Genomic DNA, 16,827 nt, shown 5'->3' with positions numbered 1-16,827 from the left:
TTATTATTTAGAAATCTTACTACGATTATAAAGAGCTAGTTATTGATTTTTGTATTGCCCATATAGCCATTAATAAATGGTTTCAATTATTTTTACAAACAGTACCCCCACAAATTTTGTCCCTCTTGAAATAAAGAACTCATAGATTATGAGTAAATTTAATTATGATATAGGCATTCATTGATATTATAAAACTCATGTTATTAAATTAAGTAATTTTAATATTTTAATTTTTATATAATTTTCAAAATTTATCTATTATTATTGTTTTTTTTTAAAGAATTAAAATGATATAAGTATAATATATATTTAAAAAAAATTAAATTTAAATTTTTATTTATTTATTTTAGTATTTATTATATTATAATAAATAAGATATAATTAATTAATATTATTATTTATTATATTGTAATATATAATATTAATAATTTATATTATGTATATATAAATGAAATTAAATTAATTTAACTTATAATTATTTGTCTCATTATCTCCACCTACCTCTTTTTCACTCTCTTCTTTTTTATCTCTTTTTACCCATACCTCTCTTTCTCTATTTTCAATCTTTATGCACCTCCATCTTTTTCCCTATTTCCTTCTCTATCCCTCTCTATTTTTCTCTATCACCCTCTTTTCCTACCCTTATCTTTCTCTGTATATCATCTTCTAGTTATCTATTTTCCCTATCTTTCCTCCCCCTCCTCTTCTTTCTCTTCCTCCTCTACCTATTTCTCCCCCTTTCTTTCGTTTATCTCTCTCTCTCCCCACTAAACTAACACTATTGACAGAAACTTGGACGCATTGTCTCTTGTTCTATATACAATTATATCTTTTATTTACTTAAAATAATAATTTCTTACAAACTTTCTGTAGAACATAATAAATAAAATTAGTTTTAATTAAACTTAATTTTTAAAATAGAAACGACTAGATTTGATAATATATACTGTAATTAATTATTAACTAACATGCTATATTATTAAAAAAAAACGGTGTAATTGAACGATCCCTTAAATTTGCCATGGGTACAGTCGTAAGTGGAGGTCGAGGTTGGGTAGATTCACTTGGTCCACTCACTACTCTAGTTCACTTTTATCCATTCCGCCTCTACTGAGAACACAATCCTTCAAAGCCGCCTCCACATTCTTCCCTGCAGACAGCTGCAAACCATTTGGGCAAGCATGGAGATTTATTGCAGTCTACACAGCACCCATCTATCTAAATCTCTTCATTCACATTCTTTCCTTCCACCATTTAAAAAATGTTACAGAAAATTTCCACAACACAGAAAAGTGTTGGTTCAGTGTTCCATTGCAGAAGCGAAAGGAATTCGATGGGGTTGCGAAATCGACTCTCTGGATAATGCATATCGATTGCAGGATTGGCTGAACAAGGAGGGTCTTCCGCCTCAAAAACTCGCAATTCAGAAGGTCGACGTGGGTGGCAGGGGACTCGTGGCCCTTAAAAACATACGTAAAGGGGAGAAATTGCTTTATGTTCCCCAAAATCTCATTATTACCCCTGACTCTGTAAGTTGAAATTTTTTATTTGAAAATGTATAGTCCCAAATTGATGGTTAGAACCTTTGAAATTATCATTCTGTTATACATTTTAGTATGTCTTTTAATTCGTTACACAAGCTCCGTGCATACACTCGGTCTTTAGACTGGGACTTGTATATAATTCTTTATGCAGTAATGGGAGACCTGAAACATGTATATCTTTCATTTAATATAAGATGAGATTTGAACATGTGGAGGTTGTGGGTTATATGTGGGCATAATCAATCGTAAGGAATGTAAGCCAGCTTACTTTAAATTAATTGCACGCCTTAGTTGCAAGGCATGCGATTCTAGGCTTACATTTGGCGTTTATTGCAACGATATTTCTGCGCTGTTTTTTGTTGCCATTGCGTTTTGAACATTTTACATGTTTTTAACTCCGCCAATTTTTTTTCAAATTTCGCTAGTTGCAAATTGGTTCGCTCTTTGGCTTGTGCAGACCTTGCTAAGTCCGACCGATGCGACGTTCACAATATGCCACAAACAATGTGCGTGATGGACCAGACATATATGTACTGGTCTCAAAGAGCATTAGATCCTGTGGATGCAATTATAATCATTTCATACATATATACATGTGCAAATATGTTCTGCAGTGAAACTCGCCAACCCACTTCACTCCATTTCTTCTGACGTTTATGTTGCAATGTTCTGGGCAACCGATTCTTAGCCTTCCACAAACACTTATTAATTGAATAACAACACAATTGGCCCTGGGAAGATCTTAGATAACTCAGATTAACTGTTTATGCATCAGCAATATCATTACATTTCAAACAACAAATGGGAGAAATATCTTCCAATTTTCTTATTATATGAACCACAAATAACAGGTGTAAATCCCAATCTCTTTCTTATTACAATAACGGCTGAATTACTTTCAAATAGTTATGCATTATCATTAACTGCAATAACAATTTATTATATGATCAACAAATAACAGGTGTAAATATTTTGGTGTTACTACCATCTAGTATTTACAATGTTAGTTCACAAACAACAGTAACCAAAATAGAATTGTATTTGCTGCTACAAAATACTGATAAAAGAAATTATCGTGATATTATTTATTTATTTATTTTTTTAAAGTGGATAAAACCACTGAAATATATTAATAATTATTATTTTTTACAGTGTCTGATTCAAAGAGCACTGAAGGGAAAGAATCAGTAAGAAAACCCTTCAGTATTGCTCAAGTAACACAAGTCTATCTACCCATTATAAGAAGCCCAATGGCATAATTCATCAAGTAACACAAGTCTATCTACCCATTATAAGAAGCCCAATGGCATAATTCATCAAGTAACACAAGTCTATCTACCCATTATAAGAAGCCCAATGGCATAATTCATCCAAAAACCCATCCCAATTACATAAGCCTCATTAGATATAAATGAAGCTGCCAGAGGAGGCTTACAGAGAGAAATATAAAAGAGTGAAAACTCAGGAAGAAGTATATCCATCCAAAAAACCAGAAGATTTGCCAAAAACTCAAAGCTGGACCACCCCTGTCTATGAAACACAATTATCCAAGCCACTGATTAGAATGATACCACAGAGCAGAAGGGAAATCAAAATAAGAGATCCTGCCAATACAAACATTGTGAGTAAACATAATATAACCCAAATAAGGAGAAGGAGAGGATGTTGAAGACCTTGTGGAGCCAGAGTAAAGCCAAACCACAGAAATGCCCACAGAAGCAACCAAGAAAAGAACAACAAGATGAGAAGCCATCTCATGTACCAAACCATCTGCAAATTCCAAGTTCTTAAAGACAAAACTACTGTAACACCCCAAAATAAAGCTAAGTATCAAGAACCAAATACCTTAACCATGAAATAACAATGAGATACCTTGTTTGAATGATGTAGGATGTTGGTGTAGATCTGATAACGCTTTGAAACACACTGCAAGACCCCATTAATGTCGCCAACCCTCTTCCAACAACCCAACATGAACAAAGACTGAAATACCAATCCAAAGCATGCCCAAACTTCACCGAATCATGCTTAAAGGATAATGTATCAGGCTTAATAACAATAAACAAGGTATTGTAGGTCTTAGATGAAGGTTAGCTGCTGTTTTAACAGGAACAACAAGCATGAAGGTCATCAATCATGAACCTTTCTCCACCCAAATTAAACGTGGAAACAGCCAACTAGGCCTAGGCAACTTCTCACAAAGTGAAATGAGCCACAAAACCAAAGCGCCTCAGCAAATAACTTCCAATGCCCTCCTCATTGTGGTATGATCAGCAAGTACAACATGTACGACCTGCTTATTTAGTAAAATCTCCCTTCAAATTTGTACGTCTTGCAAGATAGGAGTAAGGCGATCGGAAAACAACATGTAAAGAACCAAAAACTAAGGAAAATGTACCACGCTAAGCAACCAAGGGATGTACGACCTGGACTAAGATGGTACAACCCTGGCAGTAGCAAAAACTTCTCTAGTTGCCCTTCTATCACATCTAAAACTCTAGCAACTCTGAAAATTGGAAGCAATCACTAAAAAGTTTGCAACTCAAAAAACTGCAAAGATCTTCATATCTGCAACCCAAAAAATGAAGCTTCAATTGTAGCACAATGGTGATCTCTGTATGAAACCACACTAGCCAGCTGGGGGGTTTTTGTCCTCAAGAAATTTTAGAAGTCAGGTTCTCTTCAACAGAAAAACAAATAGCATTTTCCGGTCTAACCTCACATCCTCCTTTTATAGCTTCTTGGAGGGAAATATTCATTATTTTGAAATAATAATTCCATTATTCTCTAAAATGACCTTTTAGAAAGATTAATAATATTTCAATGTGCAAAAAGATCCCTTTTCCTAGGCATTCAACTTGAAAAACAACTTAACACCTTTAAAACAAGTTGTTACACTAAGTTGTCCCTTTTTAATATTTTAACATTAGACAACTTAAGTGATTAATTAATTAATAAATAATTTGCTCGAATTGTGGAAAGAACTGAAATGGCATAGAGATCAAACTCTGATCATACCAACACAATACTAAAGACTTTAATGATGATTAGAGGCAATTGAGTGACTTAAAATAGTGTGCTCCTCCAAGAAGTTTGGAGAGCACCCAAAAGCTCAAAAATCAATTTTGAAAGTGTCATGATGATCCATGCCACCAATTGGGCTCATTGCCAAGAACTAAAGTCACTGTTTAGCCACCCTTGAGGAATCCAAGAAGTTTGGAGTTCTCCCTAGCACACCAATTAGCTTTTGAAAGAACTTGAAAACTGGGCTAATTGTTGACAAATTAATATTGCTAAAAATGAGAACATTACATAAGTTGAAATTTGATCTTAAAGAGCAGCATACGGAGAGCCAAAGAAAATAGGGGAAGAAGGAAAACTAGGGTGTAGTCAAACAAAAAAATGGTGGAACCTACTTTGGTGCAAGCTGAAAACAACCCATGACCAAAGTATAAGAAGTACTCCTGGAAGGTAGTGGAGAAAGATGAAGATGGGACTTTTTTTTGTATACCAACATATGTCCCATATGCAAAGGATATTTATAAATACATCCATACCAACATATGTCCCATATGCAAAGGATATTCATAAATACATCCATACCACTCTTGTGGAAGTGCATCAAACCCGTGTTGAGGAATGTTTATCCCTAAACACCACAAATCCAAACATTGGGGATACAAGAATATCTATACCCATATAGAATAATTAGAGAACTTGACTTGGATATATGGGAGGATTTCCCAAATTTTTGTAGAGAACACGCCTACTCTAGGTTGATTCTAAGCTATGTTCCATGAACCTAGGGGGACACGGGGATGGGCCTTGAGGATAGGGGGACAAAAGGACTACATTTTGAGAGGGCAGGGGGATGGTGGATCAAATATATTTGGTACTCAAAAAGATAGTTATAAAAAATGTATAATGAACAACACATGAAAATTTGAAATTCTCCTTACTTAGGAAATTCCTACTTATATTCTTGGATGACTTTCTTATGTATAGTAAGACATGGGAAGAGCACCTCTTGTAATGTCCCCTTTTTAGCTTGTTCCTGTCTTGATGGTTTAGCCTATTATTTTGGCCCTTGTAGGCTAAAGTAGATGGTTAGAGGGTCTTGGTGGGTATTTGGTAGAGTGTTCTCTTCTTCGGAGCTCCGTTTGGTTTGGTTTTGGCTTTCGTTTGACTCAATTTCTCATACTTACTATTTATAGTAAGCCAGGGGTGATTGAGAGGGACCCTTACTATTTTTAGTAAGGCAGTCGGATGCAGTGGTTAATTTCCTGGTTCAGACGGGATTGAGAAATAATGAGTATTCATAGAGTTAAGTTATTTAATTATTATTAAAGTATCACTTTATTAATAATTATTCATTAATGGAGTTAAGTTATTTTAATTATTAATAAAGTATCACTTTATTAATAATTATTCATTAATGGCACATTATAAAAAAAGGCTATAATTGCACTTTAATGAAGGGTCAATTCATCATTAAAATGGGGCCATATGTTACAATTAATTGTTGAGCGCCTAGACCAAGGTGACTTTTTATTAACTATTAAAGTGCAAGCTCATAATTTAATAAATGTAATTTAATGTGCTTTTTGGGAGAAATTCAACTTCATGAAAGATTTATAAGGCTGCCAAGAGGAAATCGATTTCATTATGATTGAGCATTTTACTTTGCCTTTTAATGGGAGCATTGGGATTTGTGAGAGACCAAGGGTGTCTGTAGATTTTCAATCTTTTCCAGACTTTGGAGAATGTTCACTCTTCATTGTCAGCATACTAAAGTTGTGAAATATCAGCTGAAGATTGCTAATTGATTGGCTTCATCCAGAGGTCAACATTGTGCTAAATTTGTGAGAATTCGTAAGGGTTTATGATCAGATTGGATAGCAGAATAAGAGCAGCACTTTGCAAGGCATTGGAAATCATTCACAGGCCGTACAACTGCTGATTGAACATGCCTTACCAGATTTTAGCAAAGGCGTCATTCCTCCCAGCTGGGCGCTCTTTTGTATAGGGCGATTTTGACTTAGGGTGCTGGAAAAATTCTAATAAATATTTTGGAGGAGCCTCTTACATTCCAAAAGACATATATAGCATTTTGCGAGTGTAGCCAATCAGTCCTTGTGGAGAATCGAATCATTTAGTACTGCTGCTATCAATTCCCAGGTTCATTATATTGCATATGTTCTGCATTAGTGGTGATAATAACTACTACTATTGTTATCAGAATTATGTATGCATGTATGACAAGTGTTTATGTTAATGACAATCTGCTGTAAGAGCATTTTGGTTAACTAGGATGCATGGAAAGTGTTTGACAATATGCCAACTAGCTGTACAAGTTAATTTCAGTCTCTTATATGCATGTGTAAGGTCAAGAACAGTTAGCACATCATTTCTATTACATTAATAATCCGTCTTGCATCATTAGAAGCATTGAAAAACATCATTTGCAGCATACAAACTCATAGCAAGGTAAACCGAAGTCCTAAACAGCAAGATTAGACATTGTGTGCAAAGTGTTTGACGATATTCCTTGAGCTTCTAATCAGAAAATTTGGATCAGAATTAGCAAGGGATATTTCACCTCCAATAGGTTGAAGAAGTCCTAAGTATCCTAGAAACATAATCCTTGTTTGCTAAAGCTTCAAAATGTGAGTATGGCCTAGAAGAGATCCTTTACCTAGGTCACAAAATCAATGCAAAGGGGGTTAAGTGTAGACGAAGAAAAGATTATAGCCATTAAGGAATGACCAAAACCTAAAACCTTAACTCAGAGGCTTTGTGAGACTATGCAGTTATTACAGATGCTTTGTAAAAGGCTTTTCTAGAATAGCCACCCCTCTCATAGACTTGACCAAAAAGGGAGCCTTTGTGTGGAGTGAAGTATCACAACAAGCTTTTGAGAAGCTAAAAGAAGCAATGAGTTCATGCCCCATCTTAGCCATCCCTGACTTCACACTTCCCTTGAGTTACAGTGTGATGCCTTCGGAGAAGGAATTGTGGCAGTTCTCATGCAAAATAAGCATCCCATAGCATTTGAAAGCCGTAAGCTTATATAAATTGAGAAACACTATTCTATCTATGATAAATAAATGTTGGCTATCATAGCCTTGGCCAAATTCAGACAGTTCTTGGTTTGCAGAAAATTCAATGTAAAAACAGATCATAATAGTCTAAGGTTCTGTTGTGACGTTTTCACACATCGCCCCATTGCAAATGGGGACCCATGTTTTTTTGCTTTTTAGGGTTTGTTTTCTAGGTCTTTTAGGGTTTTGTTAGCTAGCCTTTGCATTTTGAGTGTCGCCCAGGTGATCAATAGGATAGCAAGTCCGGCTTGTGTGAGGTCCTGATCCTAAAATTTGGCTAAGTCTGGAATGTCCTGATCCTGAATTTGACTAAGTCTGGAAACTGAAAAAACCTCCAAAAACTAGATTTTGCAATATAACTCCTGGAGGTCTGAAACCACTCTCAAACATCCTGAAAGTATATATGGAATATAACTTAAAGTATAAGAAAGAAGAAAATTCTTATACTTAAATGTTATATTCCATTAAAATTGTCCTGATAGAGAGTTCGAAAAGTCAAATTTCGCTTTTGTCCTTCACTGAGGATCCAGAGCGAACTTCGCTCCTCTCCCTCCCAGGAGGACCAAGGCGAAGCGCTCCTGTCCCTCGCCAGGGGTCCAGAGCGAAAATGGAGTCATTCCTGACCTTGTTTGGACGAATTGAGACATCAAAGGCATGGTGAAGGACAAAATGAACATGATGGAGCATCCAGACTTGATCAAAAGCGATGAAATGATGAAGTTTTTGCCTAGAAGGTCAAATTCGCTCTTGTCCCTCACTGAAGGACCAGAGCGATTTTCTTTATATGCACAATTTTAGACCTTTTTTGGACATTAACTTTTATTCATAGCATTAAGTAAGATGATATCTTCCTTAGCCAAGACTTTTTTTGATGAAAATTGTAACGATTTGGCCTAGAGAGCAAATTTCGCTCCTGTCCCTCAGTGAAGGACCGGAGCTTAAAGTCTGACATTGCTTTGTCCTCGCAGGATTTTAACGACTTGATGATTTGAAGAAGTCCAAAGAGATGCATTTTACCAAATGAATATAACTTGAAGTGCCGTCGTGAAGAAAAATGAACCAAAATGCAAAAATCGCTCCTGTCCCTCAGTCAGGGACCAGGGCGAAGTCTATTGTAGCTCCCGTCCCTCTCCCAGGGACTAGAGCGAAATTCTTCATAGGGTATGCACTGGGCAAAGATCAAGCAAGTTTTATGTTCGAAGGCAAGAAAGGAGGTGAATTGAACCCGTTGAAGATAAATTGAGGATTATAAAACGTCAACAAGGGACCCAAATGCCCAAGTTCGCTCCTGTCCCTCAGTCAGGGACCAGAGCGATTTTTACTTTTGACAAATTTCTTGCCAAGTTACAATGATTTCCAAGCCAAAGATGAATAAGATGGGGCGCAACAAGACCATTGAAGATAATTTTTGAAGATGGCAAAGTGTAGTTGAGCTTGAAAGTGCAAATTCGCTCCTGTCCCTCACCAAGGGACCAGGGCGAAATTTTGATTATCTTGCCTTCCACTTAAGTTCAGGACCACTTCAAGTCAAGGTGAAGGGTGGCAAAGGCGTTTCGATGCATCTCAATCAAGCACAAAGTTACAAGGACCGCCAAAATGAAGGATTTGCACTTAAATACCTAAGTTCGCTCCTGTCCCTCAGGCAGGGACCAGAGCGAAATTTCCATAAAGGCCTAGATTTTGAAAGTTGATCACGTTTCAAGTGTCCAAGGGGATCAAAAAGACTTTATTTTACACGATGAAAACGGTGGCAAATTAATGGAAGCAAGGACAAGTCCAAGACATTCAAGTTCGCTTCTGTCCCTCTCCAAGGGACCAGAGCGATATTTATCATAGTGGTAAAATCTCTCAAAAATCACGTTAAGAAAAAATCATGCGAGGTGGTAAAGGGTCCAAGGTATCTTAAGGGGATGATATACAAAGGTTTCAAACGTCGAAAGATTATCAATTGAGCCAAAGAGGCTATATCGCTCCTGTCCTTTGGACAAGGACCAAAGCGATTTTTATTAAAACACTCATGTTCCTTCAAAATCATGACAATGCAAGGACACACAAGATCAAGGACATTATTTAAGAGGCAATGAACGAGGAACCAAGGTTGAAAGATGACGCATTTTGACTAGGGCTTCAAGTTCGCTCCTGTCCCTCTCCAAGGGACCAGGGCGATAATGGTCATAAAAGGCATTTGTTCACATAAGCAAGACACTCAAGCTCGAAGGACCCAACGAAAGTGGCAAATTCAACGTGGAGATGAGGACTTTGAACGTTAAAATTGCAAGAATCAAGACCAAGATGATGGATCGCTCCTGTCCCTCAGTCAGGGACCAGGGCGATGAGGTTTGTATTTTTTTTCATCTTCCCATTTTGGCTCCAAAACAAACAATTGAATTTATTTTAAATGCTAAATTCGATAGGTTTTGAAAATTTAATTAAGTGGCATTTAAAAAATAACGCATAACATTTATTAATTAATTTTGCCTATTAAAAATAAAAAAAAAATTAATTATAAAGGCATAAAGTTAATTAATTATAAAATCAAGTTGAGCGCTGGGGTTTATTTTGTCAAGGTCGGCCATTATTATTTATTTAAAATCGTTTTAATTGCCTCATTTTATCAAAGTCGGCCTAGAGGTAATTGTGAGAGGTGAGCGCTTATAAAAGGAGGTGTTTATTTCATTTTTAAATCATTATTCAAGCATCCTCTTTCATATGCGATTTGAAGTATACAAAGGAAGTGCGAAATTATCATTCAAGAGGAGGAGCGAATTTCAATGGGAAGGTGCAAGCATTATCAAAGGAGTTCGAGTTTCACTTGGGCGAATTTGCCAAGGACGTCAAGGGCATATCAAAGGTGGTGAAGTTGCTAACTTGAGGAAGAGATCACGTTGAAGCCATCAAATTTTGATTTGTGCCTAGGCGAATTCCTTTGTTTTGCATTTTAGAGTTAAACTCTCAAGTAAGGTATGACAAGATCCCTTGTTTTAATTTCGAATTTTGATCGTCATAGCCTTAAATTTTGAAGTTTTGAATTGTAATAGCTCAATCGTTTTTTAGGAAATGATAATTCAAGGACTTATCATGAAGTTTCCTAAATTTAATCTCTAATCTAGTTATTCATTGCAAAATCATGTTGCTAATTTTGAAATGTTGTGTAGGCATCAAATGGAGATCTCATCAAGGAAAATCAAGCCGGATCAAGGACGGTCTTCGCCGGGACGATCAAGCCAGGACAGGGGCGACCTCTCTCAATCCAGCGTTCCAAGGCGAGGTACATCATCATCCTGCACATCAAGGACACAAGGAGTTAGGACAAGAGTTAATTAAAGATAGCCTCTCAACGACATCAAATTGAATATCTAGCAAGCTACAAGTGTCAGATGAGGTGGCATCCTAGTCATCACTCCTCCAGTCAGTGTGGTCCACCTCAGCATGTCCAGATTCAATGTACCTAACTCATGGAAGGTGGCACAAACTCCGATGTACCTACCCCAGCTATCCATTGGTCGATTTTTCTAGAAGGGACATGTGTCCAAGCAATACAATTTTATCATTGGTCAAGCATTAAATGTTATGTAATGGTTGTAACAAACCCTAATTAGGGTTTTCATTGTTGAATCTTGGCCATTGATCTTGAATTGATCTAAGCCATCAAATTGTATTGTGGGCACTATATAAGCCCTGGCATTTCATTTGTAAAGGCTAATTAGCAATAATTAGAGAGAGTTGTAAATAATAGAAAGCAGTTAATAGATAGAGAGTAGTTAGAAATTGATAGAATAGTAATTAGAGTAGAATAGGAGGACAAGGCAAGAAATTGTTGCCATTGATTGTAAACAAACTCCATTTTCATTGAAGTAATGGTGAAGTGTGTCGTTTCTTGCAATTTGCATGGTTTCTTGTTGAGTCTTCAATCATAGATGGTAGATGATTAGATGAATGGAGGAAATGTGATTGATTGATGGTGGAATTCGTATATCCATACTACTAGCAGTTTGTTGATTGCAGACTTGCCTTGTGTAGTCAACTGGAATCATTCAGCTTAAGCTCAATTTCAATTTGTCGCTTCTTCATTGATATGCATCAACTTGATGGTGTCTATGCTTGCGGTGATGATTTGAACATCATAAAGCTTCCCTTAGAAGATCGCACTAGCCTTGTGGAGATGGTCCATTGATGTCAAAACAAGACCTAGTTAGAGTTTCATCAAAAAATCAAATCATTGCTCCTACATTCTTAATATTAGGATTAGATCTTCTCTTCGCCCTCATCCTTTTTCCATTTTTTCAAATCTAAGCCAGTAAGAGCCCGTGTTCCAGCAAAACAGATCAGAAGTTCAAACATTAGATGTAAGTCCCCTTGTGATTCCAGCAAATCACATCATACCACTGGAGCTTATCCACACGTAGATACCCTACATACAGGAACCTTGAAGTCATCCCGATTGATCCTTTTCGCGACATCTTCAGCATTCGGAGGCTTTATTCAAGAGAGGATAAGATGCCTTTAGGTATTTTATTCTGTGTATGATGGTGTACAAAATACACGTCAACAGGTTCTTCATGAATCAAAAAGATCTAAATGACTGTCAGCAAAAATGGGTAAACAAAGTCCAAGCTTACGATTTTGATATTGAGCATGTCAAAGGAAGCAATAATGTGGTAGCAGATGCCTTGTCTAGATGACCCCATCTAAACACCATAACAAGCATCATAGGGGATTGGAAAAATGACATCATTGCAAAGTATGCCAAAGACCCACATGCCAATGAGATACTAGAAGGAAATATGCCAAATGATAAGTACAAAGTAGTTGAAGAGTACATTCTATATAAGGATAGGATATTCCTAGTGCCCAATTAAAAAATGAAGGGCAAAATTATGGAGTACCATGACAATCCTTTATCAAGTTAACTAGGATACTTTAAACTTACAAGTAGATACGGGAAAAGTATTCTTGGAAAGGCCTCAAAAAAAATGTCTTGAAATATGTACAAGAATGAATGACCTACTAGAGAAACAAAACTGAGTAGAATCACCTAGCAGGTCTTCTAGAGCCACTATCCATCCCTAATAAAAAATGGGAAAGCATCTCAATGGATTTCATAATTGGGTTACCTAAAGTACAAGGGAAGGATTGCATTTATGTGATAGTGGATTGGCTCACCAAGTATGCTCACTTCTTCGCAATATCTACTGAGTATAGGGCGCCACAAATAGAAGAAGTATTCTTCAAGGAAATCTTTAGATTACATGGTTTACCAAAGAACATAATTAGTGGTAGAGACAGTTGTTTCCTTAGTCAATTTTGGCAGGAGGTCTTTTGATTAGCAGGGACTGGTCTTATGCCTAGTACAAGTTACCACCCTCAGATGGATGGACAAATCGAAATCGCAACAAGTGGATAAAAGGGTACTTAGGGAATTATGTCACTAGCCAGAAAAATGCATGGATTAAATGGTTGCATCTAGGGGAGTATTGCTACAATACGACCCACTATATGTCAATTAGGATGAGTCCATTTAAGGCCTTATTATGGATATGAGGCCACCTCCTTTGGAAGCTTGGCTGTCCAAGATAGAAGAGTACTAGGAGCCAAGGATTTCGTACAACTAAGTATAAGATATCATGAACACTCTCAAGGACAATCTTCACCATGTTCAAAATCAACAAAATATCTATGCTGATTTGAACCGCATAGAGAGAACGTTTGAAGTTGGTGACTTGGTTTTCTTAAGGCTACAACCATACAGGCAGTCTTAAATCAAAGTAAGCGGAGCAAAAAAGCTGAAGCCTCAATTTTATGGGCCATACAAGGTCTTGAGAAGGATAGGTGAAGTGACCTATGAATTGGAGTTGCTCGAGAGTAGCAGGATCCACAATGTCTTCCATGTATCCAGACTTAAAAAGGTTCTTGGGCAACAAGTTACTCCATGTGTAGAATTATTGCCACTTGATGATGAGGGAAAACTAGTCTTGGAACTTGAAACTATCCTAAATGTGCGAGAGAAAAGGTTGAGGAACAAAACTATTTCTGAGTTCTTGATTAAATGGAAATGTTTACCTGAGGAAGACGCTGGATGGGAGGGAGAGGAGGTCTTCAACCATCCGAATCTAAAGTTGCTTGAAGACAAGCAAATTCAGGAAGGGTGGATTGTCATGAACCTTTCTTGATAATCATATTTCCTTTGATCAATGTATAGAGTATGATATAATAATACAATGGCTTTGTTTAATATTTAAATATATCAATTTGTTTAACAAAATAAGTGGTCTTGTGGCGGATTAGTAGTATGAGCAGCAATTAAAGAATATAAAGAGGTGCGAATTAATTATGATTTGTTTCCATAATGGGCAGTGATCAGATAAAGTGACATGAATTAATATTAAAAGATTTGTTTAAAGCTATAGAAGAGTGATCAGTTTTATAAGGCAATTAATCTGAAGTTATAGTGATTAGTTGCTTCAATAAAAGTCATGTCCTTTGAAACAAGATCTCTATTCGATAAGATGAGTCACTTCATTCAGATATGAGAATATTATAAGGGATTCAAAAAAGGGAATTGGAGGAGATCAAAAATTAATTCAGAAAAGAGAAATCAGAACTAGCGATAAGCAAGAAGTTTCAAACCGTCCATCAAAGGTAGTAAGGGAAATAAGAGATACACTTCTAGCAGCAATAGCAGAGATAAGACAAACCGATCTAGTTAAGAGAAAGGAAAGAAGAACATAAAGTACTTATGACTATCATGAAAAGTACATAATTATGAAAAGTACATAAAGTACTTATGACTATCTAAAACCACTAAATGACCATTATAATAATATGACAATAGCAAAACATATAGTGCTAACATGTCAAAGGTTCTTATGTTCGATGATTCATGTGGTCATGACCAACAAATTGTTGATGGAGAGATTGTTAATGAACCTTTGCCAAATGCTAGGGTTGATCATAAAAGATGTGCTCGAAATATAACTCTATTTTCATGCTAGACAATTTTGATTGTGGCATTGTTTTGGTAATATACATCAGATTTTTTGATATTAAAGTGGATTGAGAGAATTTTGAGGAACTAAAATCAAGATCATTGTCAATCATTTTTTGAAGGATTCTTTCTTTGTTTCTTGTTTGAACTTATATAGCAAGTTTATATTGGCTTACCAATTTTGTTAATTGTACTATAGGCCTGGAGTACTCCTGCTCTAGGTGATATCCTGCGTAGGAACAGTGTGCCTGAATGGCCATTTCTCGCAATATATTTAATCAATGAAGCAAGTCTGAATAGGTCTTCAAAATGGAATGCATACATTTCAGCCTTACCTCGCCACCCATACTCAATTCTGCAGTGGTATTGTATTCTTGGTATTATTACTTATTTCTGTAATTTGGAATCATTGTTAATCCAATTGTTTGCATGTCAGAAGATTATTGTTATCTTTTTTCTTTGTCAGTTGCCCTGCTTTCCTTGGGATGAGTATGATGTTTTGCATTTTCTTTTTCCAATTTCAGGTCTCGTGCTGAAGTAGAGATGTACTTGGCTGCTTCACCAGTCAAAGTGCAAGCTATAGAATGCATCAATGATGTTAATGAAACGTATGGCCATAACTCTTTCCTCTCTGAATTTTTTTGTGGCATTGTCGGGTTCTTTATATCTTGGTCACATCATCCATTGGATTTGGCATTTTGTTGTACAAGTAATTAGTGTTTTCTTTTAAAATTTGATTTGTTAAATCTGCTTATCATTGTAGAATAGTTTGTTCGGAAAGTGTGTCCATGGGAACCGATCATCACAGTAGAAAAGTTGTTGCAGGCACCAGGATTTGCAAACCAGGATATTTTCCAAGTATCCTGACTTATTTCCGCAAAAGGTAAAACTTTATTCTGTCATCGTCTGATTCTATGAATAATCTCGAATCATAGACTAGGTTTTCCATTTACATAGAATTTGCAGGTTAATCTTTCGACATTAACTATTATCAAAGGCAATGGTATGGATGCAGTCATGTAAATAAATTAATTCATTCAACTGTAATATACAACCTTGAGGATGTTTTGATTGAAACCAATGCGAATAGATATTGCAGAGATAATAATATTGCAGCAATGAAATAACAGAAACGACTCTTCAAAGACACGATATTAGAAATACCCACAACCAACAATTTTTTGAGATTTATTTTCAAAACTGGTTTACAATATATCATCAAAATAAGCATTACCTAGATAAAAAAAAATTCATTACAATGCCATTTCCAACATAACCATTAAATCTGGAGATACAAGACTGATTTTGCACTTAGAAACAACAAACTGGAAGCTCCAAACTTGGATTACATCCTCTCAAATCTGCTCCACAGCGCATAAATTGAATGTATTCTGGATGCTAGGCCCTAGACCTCTCCTTTCAGCACAAACTGTCAGCAAAACCCCAAGCACCTACCTCCCCAAAGCTCCCACGTCCTCACCCAGCTTGGGCGGTCAGCAAGAAATGGTATGGCTAGCTAGAGGAAGAGAAAATATCTAAAATAACACCTCCAATCTGCTTTCAAATCTCCTCCAGTAATTTTCTCTATCAGCTGAAGATGCAAAACTGAAAATACAAATTGAAATCCTCTTCAATGAAGTCCAAATGTGATTCTTGAATGAAACCACCAATAAATCTCCTAGGTTAGATCTGTCACTAACGAAGAAGATGTCTTTGCAAGGATTTTCGTCCTCAAAGTCAGAGGATGAACAAGTTCTATCTAGCAAAGTTTTGTGTTCAATATCAAATCCGTTCATGAATGCAAAATGTGTAATGTACCCAACCGTACAGTACCCAAATTTCCACCGCATGTCACGTACCATTGTGATGTACCGGTGCTCTCTTACGGCATAGTACCTGAGGACGAATACCCGAGGGCAAAGTACCCGAGGGCAATTACTGAGGGAAGTACTCGGGGGCAAAAACCTGAGGGCAAAGTACCCGAGGGCAATTATTGAGGGAAGTACCCAAAGGCAAATACCTGAGGGAAGCACTCGAGGGCAAAGTACCTTCGACACCTTAGGCCCTCAATCGACGACACTCGACACCCTTTGGCTTCAGACGTAAAGTTACAGTCATACGGAAAAGTAGGCTGCACACTTCCAAACACTCCGTACGACAATGTTACTTCCATTGAAGGATCCAATCGTAGATAATT

The 16,827-nt window shown here is 36.6% G+C and overlaps 1 protein-coding gene across 2 annotated transcripts in view; it reads left to right on the top strand.

Moving 5' to 3' along the window:
- Window positions 1-1,010: 1,010 nt before the first annotated feature.
- The window catches only part of LOC131067012 (ribulose-1,5 bisphosphate carboxylase/oxygenase large subunit N-methyltransferase, chloroplastic), a 177,749-nt gene continuing 161,932 nt past the window's right edge, over window positions 1,011-16,827 (top strand). For both annotated transcript variants that reach the window (XR_009111760.2, XM_058001931.2), the window contains exons 1-4: window positions 1,011-1,529; window positions 14,830-14,993; window positions 15,155-15,238; window positions 15,456-15,513. Coding sequence is in view for 1 of the 2 variants with exons in the window: in XM_058001931.2 (XP_057857914.1) it covers window positions 1,182-1,529; window positions 14,830-14,993; window positions 15,155-15,238; window positions 15,456-15,513 (654 nt within the window). In the remaining variant the exon portion in view is untranslated. The remainder of the gene's footprint in view (window positions 1,530-14,829; window positions 14,994-15,154; window positions 15,239-15,455; window positions 15,514-16,827) is intronic.

Source organism: Cryptomeria japonica, chromosome 3, assembly GCF_030272615.1.
Source record: "Cryptomeria japonica chromosome 3, Sugi_1.0, whole genome shotgun sequence".
NCBI classification, from domain to species: domain Eukaryota; kingdom Viridiplantae; phylum Streptophyta; class Pinopsida; order Cupressales; family Cupressaceae; genus Cryptomeria; species Cryptomeria japonica.
Note: the sequence above shows the minus strand (reverse complement) of the source record. Positions and strands in the feature narration are given on the sequence as shown.